We start from the raw sequence: 14,252 nt of genomic DNA, 5'->3' as shown, positions 1-14,252 counted from the left end.
CTGCACGAGATTATCAGGAGCTGTGTCCTTATCCCCAGCCTTTCCCTCGTGGAGCCAAAGCCCAGCTGAGCTCCAGGAGAAACTCCTGGCAGGGAGGTTGGTCCTGGAGCTGCTGCAGAGCTGCTGCCCCCCTCCTGCTTTAATCACACACAGCAATCCCAGCAAATGGGTGGTTTGGATCGAGCTTGCTCTGCCACAACCTCCAGAGCTTTCAGGAGCGCAGGCTCTGCTGTCATTCACTCTGCAGAAGGCTGGGATTTGGCCACCAAGCTCGGCTGTGGGCAGCTGGGTCCCTGCAAGGAAGGAGCCGGAGCATCTCCTGGTCTCTCAGGGAGGGTGACAGACTAACCTGTGTTCCTTGAAATCTTAATTAGACCTTCACTCTGAGCAGAGTTCAAACTTTCTGGCTGCTCTCCTGGCTGGGTGAGCAGTTCTGGTGTCATCTACTCACAGTAAAGGGAGGGAAGGACTTGTGTTGGTTCTTCTGTAATGTAAAGGGTGGGATAGGTCTAAAAAACATCCTCCAGGGGAGTCAGATGTCTGGAGAGGATTTTCCTGTCTCTGCTTGGAGTGAACTCATCTGTCACAGGAGAAGAGACACAGTGCAGGTAAAGAAAGGGGGAGACCTTGAAGGCAAGGACATTTCCAGCATTAGTTATAGCACACATGGTCCAATCCTCCTCAAGCAGAAGCTGGAGCCAGCAGGTTGATGCTGATTTATGACTGCAGTAGCTCTGCCCCAAATTCTGCACTAGTTTGAGAGGCTCAACCTTTAATATAATTTTGAAAACTTTTTGATTGACTTTCAGATGCATCCTTGGTGGCACCACCTTCTAGAAACAGAGAGAAATCAATGTGCAAGGAAACCCCATTAGCACTTGGATCAGAGTCACCTGCCTCTGCAGAACCTCCTCTTTCCTCTTTTTTTCTTTAAATATTTTCTGATATTATATATTCTGTATCCTGCTCAATGCTCTACAGAGTTTTTTGTCCTAATGTTTCTGTTGCTGCCTGTAAAGGTAGGCACCAGGAGTCAGCACACTCTGGCCTTTCTGGAGCAGGTCATGTTGAAGCAGGAAAACCTTGGGTGCAAAGAGAGCTTGATGATGATTTTTGATATTTTTCTGTGTCTGCCTGCATCAGGCTGGCACTGCCGTGTCCTCTCTGACCTAGATTTCCCTGCTGTCCCCTGGGCATTAGATTTGATCCTGATTTATGGCCAGTAATGCCTTGTCTTTAGACTCTGTTTGTTGGCTCTCAGGGCCTCGTACCTCCTTCCCTGGTGACAGTTTTATGCAGGTGGAACTCTTGTACCTTTGGTGGAGTCACTCCTGATTTACCCCAGCCTGCAGTGCCTGACAGCTGGTTTTCTCCCTGAATTACTGTGCCTGACACATCACTGTAGGTGTTAGGCATTGTCACAAAATTAATTTTCCTCTCGAGAGCCCTCAGTGATTTCAGCTGAACCTCTTTGCAATTGTTGCTCTGTCTCCCTGGAAGATTCATGCAGCTGGAGTGGATTCAGCCTTGGGGGATGGGGAGCCAAGCCCAAGTGCAAGACAACCCTTTTTGCCTTTTCTCTCGTTTTTATACATGGCTTTCCCTGAGATTTTCACAGTTTGTTGTGGTCAGGTATGAGTGGAATAGAAAGAACCCAGCAGTCCCTCCAGGTGTGTATCAGATTCTTACTCAAAAACTTTCATTTCATCAAAGCTCTTCTCCAACACTGGGTTTTCCCTCACTGTAGAAGAGCCTGAAGCTGCAGGGCAGGGATTTCTGTCCCAGGTTTATCTCAGCATCAAAAGCAGCTGGCTTTGGAATTTCTCCCTTTTCCAGGCTGAGTTGGAATCTCTAGCTCTGTGGCTGGGGATTGACCTGGAGCAATCATGAAAAGCTGAATTTAAAAGGAACTGGGACCCAGCAAAGGTGGGGCTGGATGGGCTGAAGGTGCCTGAGAAAGGAATTCCAGGGATAGAATCTGGCCAGGAGAGAAGGTGGTTCTGCAAGGGAGATTGGAGGACAACCTGGTCTGCTCTAGGGGTAAAAGCAGTGAGCAGCTCAATTTCCTGAATCATGCTGGAAATGAGATTTCAGTATTTTAAAACTTAAAAGAAGAATGAGACTTAGCCAAACACATCCAGATTTTGTGAGATATTTTGGAATCTATTGCTCTAAAGGGACTTGGGTCCCATTTCAGGTAATGGAAAAACATGATTTAGGTGCTAATTCACTTAGTGCTTGGAGTATTTTTGTCGTGGAGCTCAATGAAGCTTTATCATTCCAGGGAAAATGTGACTACAGTGAAATAAGAAAGAATTAATCTTATAAGTGGGCTTTAATTATCCTCAGGAAATTGCATTTTGAAGGTATTTTAGGCAGTATCATGGTGCCATTGAAACCTATCAACCAGTCATCTTACTATCACTGGAGTGAAAACCTTTTTACAAGAGCCAGATTTTTGTTAACTCACTAGATGATATTTATATATATATATTTTAAAATAATGCTGGACATTTAGCAGCATTTGCAAAATGTTTCAAACCGTTCTTGTGCTTTCTCAGGCTTCTTTTTAAAATGCTCTGTATTTTTCATGCTGTCCAGAGTGCTGTGGAGGGCTGTCACAGACCTTATGCCAGGGTTTTATTGCCAGGTCAAATTGTCTCTGAGACAATTTATTGAAGCAGAAAGCCCCGAGGGCACGTGGGGGTGGGAAGTGCTGAATCATTTACGATGGGTTCACTTTGCACACTGATGGTTGGCTTTGGGGCACCTGCTCAGCATCCCCTGCCAGGTGCTGTGAGCCCTGGAGTCCCGTGGATGCCCATGGGAGCTGAGGATCTTCAATATCACCAGACCTGGAAGCTCTGCTCCCCTCTTGGCTTGGTCTGGGGTGCACCATGACACCCTCAGCAGCAGCAAAAAAGTGCACCCTGGTATCTTTTTGGAGAGGCACTGACAGGGAAACAGTAGCTGCTGTGCTGCAGCACCTGTGGTAAAAAAAAAAAAAAGTTGCTGTTAATATCCTGCTGGGATGGAGTGGACCTTCTGAACCTTGTTAAAAGCTCAGCAGTGTTTCCTACACATCCCTCCCACAGGTGAGGCTGTAGCACTCCAGAGCAGAGCCAGGACCTGATCCATGCCTGCCCAGCTGTTGGAAGAAACCAGAAGCTGGCTGGGACAACAGGAAAAGCCCCCAGGCAGGTCCCTGGGGAGAACCATAACGTGGTGGTGACCTGCCACCAGCTGCTGAGGGCAGTTTCTCAACCAGGCAAGCTGATGTTCCCAAAAGTGTTAGGGCCTCTAAGGGTTGGATCCTGAAAGGGATTTGTCCCCTGCTCCAGTTCCTGTGCTTACAAGAAGGTGGGGAATTGATAAAGGTTGCTGATCCTCAGCAGCCAAGGTTTTTGGGAGCTGAGATCCCAGCTGCCCCCCTTTTCCCCATATATTTATCATGTGGAGGACTGAGACTGGGTATCCCTGGATCTGGAAGCTGTAATGCCTGTTTACAATAGACAGCTAAAGCTGTGGGAAAATGGTGCAGCTCCAGCTGGGAGGCTGTAGTAACTCATATCCTCTGCAAAATGACCTGGAGGAGAGGTTTTACATGCACCAAATCTTGAATTTAGGACTCTCTTCCATCTCAGGAGGGGATGAATCAGAAGCCATTCCAATGAAATCACTTGAGTAATCAGAGTGTCAATAGGATTATGTCTGGTTTTTCCACACTGTCCTGTTGCCCTCCTACCTGTGCAGGAGACAGCACCTGCCATGGCAATGTGTCCTCTGGTCGCTGCAGGAACTGCAGGGGAAGGATGAATAACCTGCACAGCTGTGGCACTGACTCACAGTATACTTGCTGAGGTCTTTCAGTTGAAGTTCATCCCCAGGTCAGTTTTATTGCACTTTTATTTACAGAAATAAAGCATTAAATGTGTTGGGCTTTTACCAAATGACCCAATCACTTTTTTCCTTTTTTTTTTTTTTTTTTTTGGTACGAAGAAATATCACAGGTGTTACCAAACAACCATGTAGGAGCAGGTGACCAACTGCCCAGCCCAATAACTGGACTTAAGCAGACAGACATGTCGCACTGAGATCAAAAATGAGGAGGCTGTTCCACTTTCAGCTTCCAGTCGAATTGTCCCCAGGAGCTGAGGCACAGGCTGTCAGCTGCTGGAGGCAGCGGGGAGCAGCCTTCCCGCTGCTCTGTGTGCCCCCAGCACATTGGGGACCGTGCAGACAGCCACGGGGAGGAATAACAGAATAGGATCATGTGCCCTCCCCATCCATCCGGTTTTCCTGCAGCATTTATTGTGCAAATGGATCCCCAAAGGACTCTCGGGGTGTGGCCGTTCGTGTCTGCCAATGCCATTTGTGGGGATGTATCTTTGTTGCGGACAGGATGCTGAGAGTTCTGGAGGAAAGGAAGTTGCCAACCCGTAAAGTGGGTTTGGGAATGCCGAGCTAAAACAAAGAGCACCATCTCCTGGCAGCTGGGAATAGCTGGCACTGCTTCCAGGGATGCACGCCCCGTTGCAGTTCTCCTGCAGGCAGCTTGCTGCTCCCTCTGTCTAGCCCAGAGCATCTGGAGGTGGGACAGCTCAGGGCTGACAGCTCTGGCCACTGAGAAAGGCAAATCCAGGGGACACTGGGAGCTGATCCAGAGGTGCTATCCACAGCACAGTGATGCCTCTGCTTGGCGTGAGAGCTTTCAGCCATTTGGGTGTCAAGCTCTACTTGAGCTGGTGCACAATTGCTAAAGTACTTTTGAGTTTTGTTTGGATATCGAAGTGCTTGGGGTTAGAAAATTCACGCAGAAGGGTCTTGCAGAAACCAGAGCATGACTCCCAAGTGGTACACTCAAATATCCCTGAGGGTGGCCAGGTTCCTTTGAACCAGGATTTGGGCTGGGGTTGAGAGATGCCTCTGCTACTCGTGCAAGCTGCCCTTGCCACTGCCAGGAAGGTACCAGCCAAGGACATTGAGAAACCTGGAGTTTCCTGAGGTTTGGGTTGAATTTGAAATCAAGCAACCCTTGAACTTGAAATCAAGAGAGGGAAGAACAGCTTGGTCCGGATCCAAGAAAATTGTGTACTTTGAATTTGGTGACAGACTTTGGACTGCTGGTCTGTCTGGGTACGGTAAAGAGGAGTGGAAAAGTGATGTAAGACTGAGCATCTGCATAACGATGTGCAGGGATACAGATGAGAATGCAGTAAGACATGATGAGTTTTAAAAAGGAAAGTAACTGAGTTGGGGAACTAAAAGGACACAATGAGATATCATGTATCAGGGTCAAAAAACAGGAAAAATTATTTCCTTTTTTCCCCCTCATTTTTAAGCGTGAGGGATAAAAAGAAGCCAAGGTCAAGCAAAGGCTTTTTACTAGTAGCTGATGACAAAATTGTAGATCTGGTACAGAAAAGAAAGACAGGACTGTTTAATACCTACTTTTGTTGTGCATTTGGAAGAAAGCAGGAAGATGCATTTTCCTAATGGTCATGGCTGAGTGATAAAAATAAAATATCTCTAATTGATTAATTACTACAGGTCAGGGATTGTTGAAACAGGACAGGGTGGACCTGGGTGGACATGGGAGAGAGCTGGGAAGACCCTGCTTCTGGGAGCTTTCATCTCTGCAGCACTGGAGCAGCCAGTAATGACTCCTGAAGCTCAATATCCAAAGTAAAAAGTCAGAGCCAACTATTTGAAAGGCTTACAGGACTTTGCTGGAAGCTGCTTGTTCCCACTGTTCTGCTTTTGTCTGAAAAGGTCACTGAAACCTTGATTCCTCCCTTTGCAACCAAAAAGATTTTGCCTTCTCTGCACAGCTCCAGGCTGTGAAAGCTGCATCACCTAATTAAAGATTAGTTCTCCCCTCTCTTCTTCTGAAAAATCATTAATTTTGAGCAAATCGGTGACACACAATAAATACAGAACCTTGCATTGAGGGGTTGCCAGCTGCTTTGGAGGACTGAAATTTCACATCACAGAATCATGGAATGGTTTGAGTTGAAAGGGACCTTAAATCTCATCTTGCTCCAACCCTCCTGCTGTGGTCAGGGACACCTTCCACTAGACCAGCTCCATCAAATGTCAGTCTGACAGTGAAGATCACCAGAGCTGCAAGTGAAGCTTGACAGGTTAATATGAAATAAGGTTATATTCTTGAAAGTTGAGCACAATATTCTGAAGTTATCCATTTTAATAAGGCCAAGAATACCCTAGTTGGGGAAAAAAAGGAATCACTTTTATTTAAATCTGCTCTTTATTTTTTTGACTGTGATCCTCAGCTAACTTTTTGTTCCCTGTTCCAGTGTGCTGCAGCAGAGCAGCTTGCCTTGATCCAAATTGGTCTTCAGCTGCCTTTCTTAAATTAAGAGCTACTCTGCATGGAAGCGATGATTTCTAAATTATTTCCTGTGTCAATTGCTAAATAGCTCTAAATCCAGTTCCACAGGAGAGGATTTCTGGAGCATTCACTTATTCTGAGCAAACAAAACAGTCATTTTCCAATTTTTTTTTTCCTTTGCAGTTGATGAAAACACATGTAACTTGCTGAGCATCTCAGCTGGGCTGGAGTGATTGAATCAGACCCATTACTTCTTAGCTGGTTGCAGGAAGTGAAATTATTTCCTGAGGGCTCGTGTTACAAGAAAGCACAACTGCTGCTCTCAGGAGCTGAATAGCTTTCCTTCACCTGAATTGGCAGGCAAGTTTTTGAGCAGTTTTGAGTGAAATCCAGATTAAAAAAAAAAACCCCAACCTTTGTAACAAGGGTAAATTCAGACCTGATACTGTCATCTGTTACCGGTGCTATTCAAGGCTTTTCCTTCCCACGGATATTGAACCAAATAAAGTTAAAGTCAGAGAGGGCATTGCTTAATCACCAGGCTCTGAGTACACTATTCTTCAGCAAAAATCTGCTCAGCTATTATCAGTTTCCATGTCTTTAATAGCCAGTCTAATAGCTGAGAGATTCACACTTCCCAAATGAGAGGCAGTTTTGGCAACGGCTTTAAATCAATCCCAGTGGAAATAAGGAGTTACATTAAATCCTATTAATTAGGCGATCTCAGCTGTCTTCAGTGCTTTTGACTCTGCTGTCGCCTTGAGAGCTGGGATCCCCATATGTCCTGCTAATGTGAACCCTCCCTTTGCTCACATACCCTGTAACTCTCTCTCCTCCTCATCCCCAGTAGGAAATGCATTTTCTGGTTCCATTTTTATTTGCAAAGCTGCTGCAGGAAAAAAACAAAAGGGTTTATGATTGAAAGTGATTCCGTTCTAAATCAGCTCCTGTGTTAACATCTACTACAGTACCGGGTTTGTACTACTTGCAGATGTGATGTTTGTGTTGATGACTACTTCAGGGTTATTTTTCTTTCTGCTGAGGAATAACCTAAAGAATAGGATGGTATTTTCTCAACCTCTCTTTATCGCTGTGAGCTGCTCTGGCTATAACTCCTGCTATGAAGCACCTGACACGAATGCATTAGAAACCCTTTCACTGCTCTATTGATCAGCATTGCTAAGAGCTGCAAATGCTTGTGCTTCTGGCTCCCATGTACTGTGGACAAAGCACAAATGAAAGCTGTGAACAGCATCTGTGAATATTGCTTTGGCAGTGGCTTCAATCTCCTTCAACTCTGTTTGTGCTCCCTCTCTTCAAGCAATAGTGGGATATTTGTAGGAATGGATTTTTGCCCTCTGATGGTGTTGTGACAGTGTGTTCCTCATGTAAGTATTCCACAGCCATCTTGAGCTGGTCCACAGCCACTCAGGGTCAGTGGCACTATTCTAGTGGATTCAGTGGGCTTTGGATCAGCTCCAGGTGGCACTGAGGAAACATCTAGTGAAAGAGCAGCCCTGAAACCCTGTGATTTAGACAGCCACTCACCCAGCACAAACAGTAAATTACAAACAGCAGATACTGGCAGCAACAGGCATGAATAGTCTGTAGTCAGCAATTCACCGTCTGGAATATGTTGGTGTAAACAATGCATCAGATAATTCCAGCTAACCAGCACATTTGTGAAAATCCAAGCCTGCTCATGGATAATTTTCAGAAAGGCCAGTTCAGCAAGAAGAGCACTGGCAAGGAATAGAACCTTTCCCTTTTTGCTTACTGCTCATTTAGGAATGTGTTCTGGGTATGAGCTGTCGTTGCAAGGCACTGGATGACCTCAGGTAGAACCTGGGTGTTGGGCAGCCCAGTTTACCCCTTATTCTGCTTTGGTTTTACTGTGGTTTTCCACTTAGGCTTCATTCTCACATAGCTCTGCTGTTGGGACTGAGTTATTGGGAGCAGGGAGGATGTGAGCTGCCTGCAGCAAGTTATAAAAGCATCTTGCAGCCCTGAGTGAGCTGGCAGGAAAATACCAGATGAAATTTGGAGTAGGTAAATGTAAAGGTACATAGAGAGAGGGAAATAAGCCCCAAGCTCACATCCCCACAGTGACCCTCACCACTCTGAGGCAAGAGCTTGCCTTGATGCTAAAATGTTTATACGAAAAGCTCTATGCAGTGCTGCACAGCAGTGAGAATACCCAGCTGAAGGCTGGGAACGACTGGGAATGGGTGATTTTCCACCTGCTGGCTGCAGCACCCCTTGCTCTGTGCTCTCCTGTGGCAAAGGCTGCTACAAATCCCTGGCTGTGGGGATGGAGCTGCTGCCTGCATTGTGTGTGCAAAAGAGATTAGCAGGGAGGACTGGTGGGGAACAGCAGCACCCAAAGCCAGGGAGGATGGGGACACAGGAGCAGGTAGCACAGGTAGGCGGAAAAACAAGGAGTGGCACTTTTGGGCTGCCTTTTTCCCTATGCTACCAGATTTCCCCTTGTAATGGGAGGGGCATGTTGTTCCCAGCCTAGAGGCGATCCAGGGAAAAGAAATTGCTTGTAAGACATCACAACTCTGAACAATGCAGGAATAAGGTGAGGGAAACGATCACTCTGGTTTTGTGCAGGGCTTGGGGGATGTGTGTGTCAAATCCAGTGAGGCTGTGCAGTAAAATAAAGCCTTCAGCTACAACTCTGAAGTATTACAGGGTGGAAAATACTGCTTCAGGGCTCGCTAAATGAGCTGCACGTGCCTGATGCATGGAGGGCTGTGGGGAAAAGCAGTTGTGCTGGTGTTTAGAGATGGCATCAGTCTCTGTGTGTGCAAGGAGGAAGGAAATACTCAAATGCAAGTAGCTCGGGAGCATTTGTATGGACATATTCCAGCTTCTGGCTTTGCAGCCGCAGCAATGTCCCTTTAGTATTGTGATGAAGTCTGCACGGTGTGTGGTAGCCCAGGCACATGTGGAGCAGGTCAGGAGCCTCACACCCCTTGCAGGTGATGAGCAGAAGTCGGAGAAAACCAGCCGAGCCCCTGTGATGCTTCAGCACACGAGGGGTTAACAGGCTGCTCCCTCCCATAGGCACCAGCTCCTACGGACATTGGCTTTGTTCCTCCTCTTCCCATTCCCTCAGCCCCCATAGGAATCCTCTCTCCCGCCTCCCTCGTGGGGGATCTCGCTGTTCCTGTCCTCGAGCTGTGCTTTGTATGGATGCTGCAGAGGGAGAGTGGCCGCTGTTTCTAATTTAATTAGCAGCATCCCCAGGAACCGAGAGCCTGGCAGAGGGAATTAGAGGCAGTGCATGAAAATGATGTATGGTTTTAACCACCTTCATGCCAGCATGATTTCTAGATGATGCACATGAGCTACAGCTTTCTGAACATGTGGAAATCACTAAGTGAGGATGTTGAGTCTCTGCCTTGGTGTTTCACAAATTTAGGGCGGCTACTCTTAAGAGAAAATGTAATCTAAATCTGCTTGCCAATTTTCTCTCTCAATTTCTGTCCAGCAGATTTTTTTTTTTTCATAATGAGAAGTTTCCTTAGGATGAAATTCCTCCAGTTCTATGTATTTAAAAGGAAATATTGGTTTAGTATTGGACATTATATTTCTTTTAAGGATATTGGGTGCTGAGCGCCTGGGTTGGATTGTGAGGGATGTTGTGAGGTTGCAATCACAGGAAGTTTTTATTTACAGGCTGGGCAAACATTGGCCAGGAATGCTTAGTTACTATCAGGATCTTTATAGCTATTTTAAGATGGAACAGCAGCTGGAAGCCTTGTGTGACAGATGTGCCATTATATTGCCCAAAGGTACAGAAAGAGACAGTCCCCAAGAGCTTGCAAGCAAAGTCAAGCCTGGTTCACAAACCACATCTAAAATCAGCAGGGGGTGAGTGTGGTTTTGCAGAAAGCTTGCTACAGAAATCATGCAGGCACTTGTGTCTTACTGTGCCCCTGTGTTTTTGTGTGTTTGCTTCAGGTGTCACAGGCTCGTCACATCTCTTCGACTACGGCTCCACTGCCAACGGAGGGGACAACTCCTTCTACACCTCCCTGATCTCCGATGTCCACTACACCACCCCGAGGGACTCCACCTATTTCACAGGCATCTATCAGCAGGAAAACACCCCCATTCCCTGCTCAGGCAGCACGGAGGGGTTTAATGCTCTGGGCCATCCTGTTCAAGACGTGACTGGGTTCGAGTCCCGTGGCTTGTTTAGCTCAGACTCGGGAATCGAGATGACTCCTGCAGAGTCTACTGAAGTTGACAAAACCTTAGCAGATCCCATGAAAGTAGAAGCTTACAAATACATGGACATGAGTAGATCAGAAGAAATAAAGTACCAAGAGAAACATGACTCTGACTCAGAAGATGAGAGCCCAGGCCTTAGTGATAAGTACCGGGGAACACCCGCGGGGTCCAGCCACGCCGCCGAACCTCCACGGACGCCTTCGGAGAGCACAAAGGCAGCCAAGGAACAAGACCTGCTGGAAGACAGAAAGTCTGGGGGTCAGCAGAGTCCCTCTGTGGCTACAACCCCTGTCAAGATCACGCTCACTGAGACAGAAAGCACCAAGGAAGCTGCCAGCAAAGAGCCGAGCCCGACTCAGCCGGACACCGGCCTGAAGCCGAGCCATGAGGTGGTGCCAACGGTGACGGTGTCAGAGCCGGAGGATGACAGCCCAGGATCTGTCACACCACCCTCCTCTGGCACAGGTAATGCTGGTGTTGGTGCAGGGCACTGAGGGTTTTGCTACTCAAGAAGTGGTTCCAGTTGTGCCCTGCACATTGGAGAATTACCATGGATTTTTGGGGTGAGTTTAACGGGGTGTGGGAGGGCATTGACAAGTCTCCATGGCCGGAGGTGTTTGTGCTCTCCTCTGGCACCAGTTTGTGCAGCCAAAGGGAAGGGGGAGGCAAACTGTGCTCCCCATCATGACACACTGCTCAGGATGGGCTGCCCTTGCTGTATGGGAAGGGATCCAGGCCTGCTGAGCCCAGTCCTCAGGGATCTCTCCTCGAGGGGAAGCAGTGTCCCTGTGGGCATCTTCATCTAGGCCATTGTTTGAGCTGGATCCTGGTGGTTTGTGGGTCTCTTGGTCACCCTGGCTGCCCTGATTCCCCAAGGGAGATGAGGTGTGTGGGATCAGGGCAATGCAGCTGACTGGGTTGATATTATGAAAATTTTAATGGCTGGATTAGCATCTCTTTGCCCCTGCAGAAAATAAGGTTAAATTGTTAAAAATCAGTGGTGTTTTCATGTCAAAGTGCTGACTTTATAAAGTGCTGAGGAGGGAAATGCTGTCACCTCATTTACAAAGGGGACTGGAGGGACAAAGGGCCAGTCTCTTTAAAAGATTCAGGACTGCTGTTGTGGGGTTACCAAAACCCCATGTTTATACATTTTTCCTTCTGTCTGATTACTGCAGTAGCGCATAATTCCTCATTTTCCCTATTATACACTGCTAAAATATAAAATTAGCATAGTCCTTTAGAAAGCACTAAAATTCAGTGACAGAAAACCAAATTTTTAGACTGAAAATTAAATTTCAGTGTCCCGGATGAAAATCCTTTAACAATGAACATTTGACAAAGAACATCCCCTAGCTGAAACTTCTATTGCTTCAATTTTATTTAGAAGCATTTAAAAAAAAAAAACAACTAGAATTTCCTTAAAATGGAAGTCTGGCACCCACACTAATACCTCCCCTTGGAGAAATATTTGGTTCCTACAGAAAAGTGAGGGAGCATTTGTGCACTTCCACATAGGGAAAGGAGATAGAGTCCACCACAGCCCTGAATTTATTCTGCCTGCATCAGCCAGAAACTTTAATGAATAGACTTTAGAGCCATATTTTTCTTCTTTTATTTGACTGAGTGAAATCACACACTGCTCCTGCCACTGTTCATCGATTTAGACTTTTTGCTACAAGGTAATTAAGGACTTCAGGCACTGTTACTTATTCAGTCCTGGTGATGTTCAAGGCTGCCTTGGGGATGCTCAGTATCTGTATCCCATCAAAACTGTTTATCCATTGTGTTAAGGAAAGAAGAAAGCATGTTCTTCTAGAGGCTGCCTCCCAAGGGGTGTTTCCTCTGGATTTTCCCCCCTTTCCTGCAGCTGGGAGTGTTCCATGCCCAGATCCCACATTCATAAGTGATGAAGAAATTTAAAACCTGCCCTTGCTGTTCCCATGCAGTGACCCAGCAAAGTCGTGGCTCCTAGGTCCCCCTCAAGCATTCTGGCAAAGCTGCCAGTCACCCCCTGCTTGGATCAAGACTTTTGAAAACGTTTTGCTTTTAATCTCTGGCCCTCATCTTTCTGGGGAAGGAAGGCATGGTCTGTCCCTGCGCTGCACTGGCGCTGAAAGGCCGTGGGTATTTATCCGCTTCCCAGTGCCAGCAGTGAATGTGACACCCCGCTGCTGGCCACAAAGGACTGTTTTATTCACAAGGTGAATGCCAGGGCTGGGAGCTGCACTCTGCCAGCACAGGGAGGAGCAGGGTGAAGCCCAGGGACAGCGTTGCTGCGCTACCAGGGCTGGAAGTCACATGCCTGCTTGGACTCGTGCCGGGTTCAGGCCGGCTCCGGGAGAAAACGCTCACGTGTGGTGATGCAGGAGAGCAGCGCAGCTTCCTGCAGCCAGAGCAGGATGCAACAGCTCCCAATGCACCAGAAAATTCCCAGCAGGCAGACAGGAGTGTGGTGTAACAGCGGCAGCACCTTAATCCTGTCTGTGGCCACAAGCTGGGGTGCAGAAGGACATTTTTGTGTCATCTGCAAAGCTTCCTCCACTCCACTGTGGGACCCAGCCCTGTGGATACCTGCAGGCACTGTCCTGTCATGGACCTCCTCACCAGCATCTGCTGGAGGAAACTTGGGGATTTATTTTCCTGGTGGCTTTCTTGACTCCTCACAACCTGCAGTGCCACGTAGTGACCCCATCACATTAATAATTACTTTAAATTAGGGAATGAACATTTGGGATTCCAGAGAACAAATTTCCATGTGTGCTTGATGGCTGTGTCGATGTGACTGGGGAATTGCAGTCAGAAAACGCAGACTAGGTTGTTAATCTTTTTGTTTTGTTTGCAATTTTGGGTGACGAGATAGTCATTATTTTTGCTAATATAGTTCATAATGATATTAAGAATTACAGTAAAAAAGTAAGTTTCATCCTTGGACCCAACTGAGCTAAAAGCAAACAGAGAGAATTCACCACCCACACCAAAAAACCAAACCCCAAATTAATTAAAAAAAAACAAAAAAAAAAAAAAAAAAAAAAAAAAAAAAAAAAAAAAAAACAAAACAAAAAAAAAAAAAAAAGAGAGAGAGAAAAGTTTCTGGTCTTAAATTTTCCACACCTGAAAGTTAAAGTTTGGCAAAACTACAGGTAACTACACATGAGTTGTTGGGATCAGCCCCATGTGTGTATTTGTCCCCAGAACAGACTGTTGGTGACAGTCTGATGCTGTCATGTGTGTCCTGAGCCCATGCTCCTCTCGACTGAGGATTTTCCTAGTGAAAATCACTTTGTTGAGGCACTGGTCAGCATTGCCTTGTACCTCAGCTTTTTCTTCAGTAAGTGATGCTTCTTTTATAATGAGTAGCTGCATGGGAGATGCTGTATAAGGTCAAGCTGTTATTACTGTTAGTCATCCCAGACAGGGAGACTTTGTGCCTGTGCTCCCAGCCCTGCTAGAGGGATACGTGCTGCTGTGAAACCTGTTGTGTTGATTCCTGTTGGAATTTTGGTTACTGAGAATTTTAGATTTTTTTTATGTCGCTAAGTATTGACTTTAAAGAGAATAATGCATTTGATTTGAGGCTATCGAGAAAGTTTTTTAAATTGAACGATAGAATTAAGATTATAGGTGTGTAGTTTGAATAGAAGTGTGTAATATT

At 46.4% G+C, this 14,252-nt stretch overlaps 1 protein-coding gene across 2 annotated transcripts in view; it reads left to right on the top strand.

The window, feature by feature from the left end:
- The window catches only part of RTN1 (reticulon 1), a 118,126-nt gene that overhangs the window by 57,509 nt on the left and 46,365 nt on the right, over positions 1 to 14,252 (top strand). The window contains exons 1-2 of one of the 2 annotated variants that reach the window (XM_053946243.1): positions 7,845 to 8,073; positions 10,325 to 11,062. In XM_053946243.1, the coding sequence (XP_053802218.1) occupies positions 8,001 to 8,073; positions 10,325 to 11,062 (811 nt within the window). In that variant the 5' untranslated portion in view covers positions 7,845 to 8,000. Of the gene's footprint in view, positions 1 to 7,844; positions 8,074 to 10,324; positions 11,063 to 14,252 lie in introns of those variants that run through there. The other variant, XM_053946242.1, reaches the window with a different exon arrangement.

This window comes from Vidua chalybeata, chromosome 6 (assembly GCF_026979565.1).
Source record: "Vidua chalybeata isolate OUT-0048 chromosome 6, bVidCha1 merged haplotype, whole genome shotgun sequence".
Classification (NCBI taxonomy): Eukaryota; Metazoa; Chordata; class Aves; order Passeriformes; family Viduidae; genus Vidua; species Vidua chalybeata.
The sequence above is the reverse complement of the archived record's forward strand: the minus strand, read 5'-3'. Positions and strand labels throughout refer to the sequence as shown.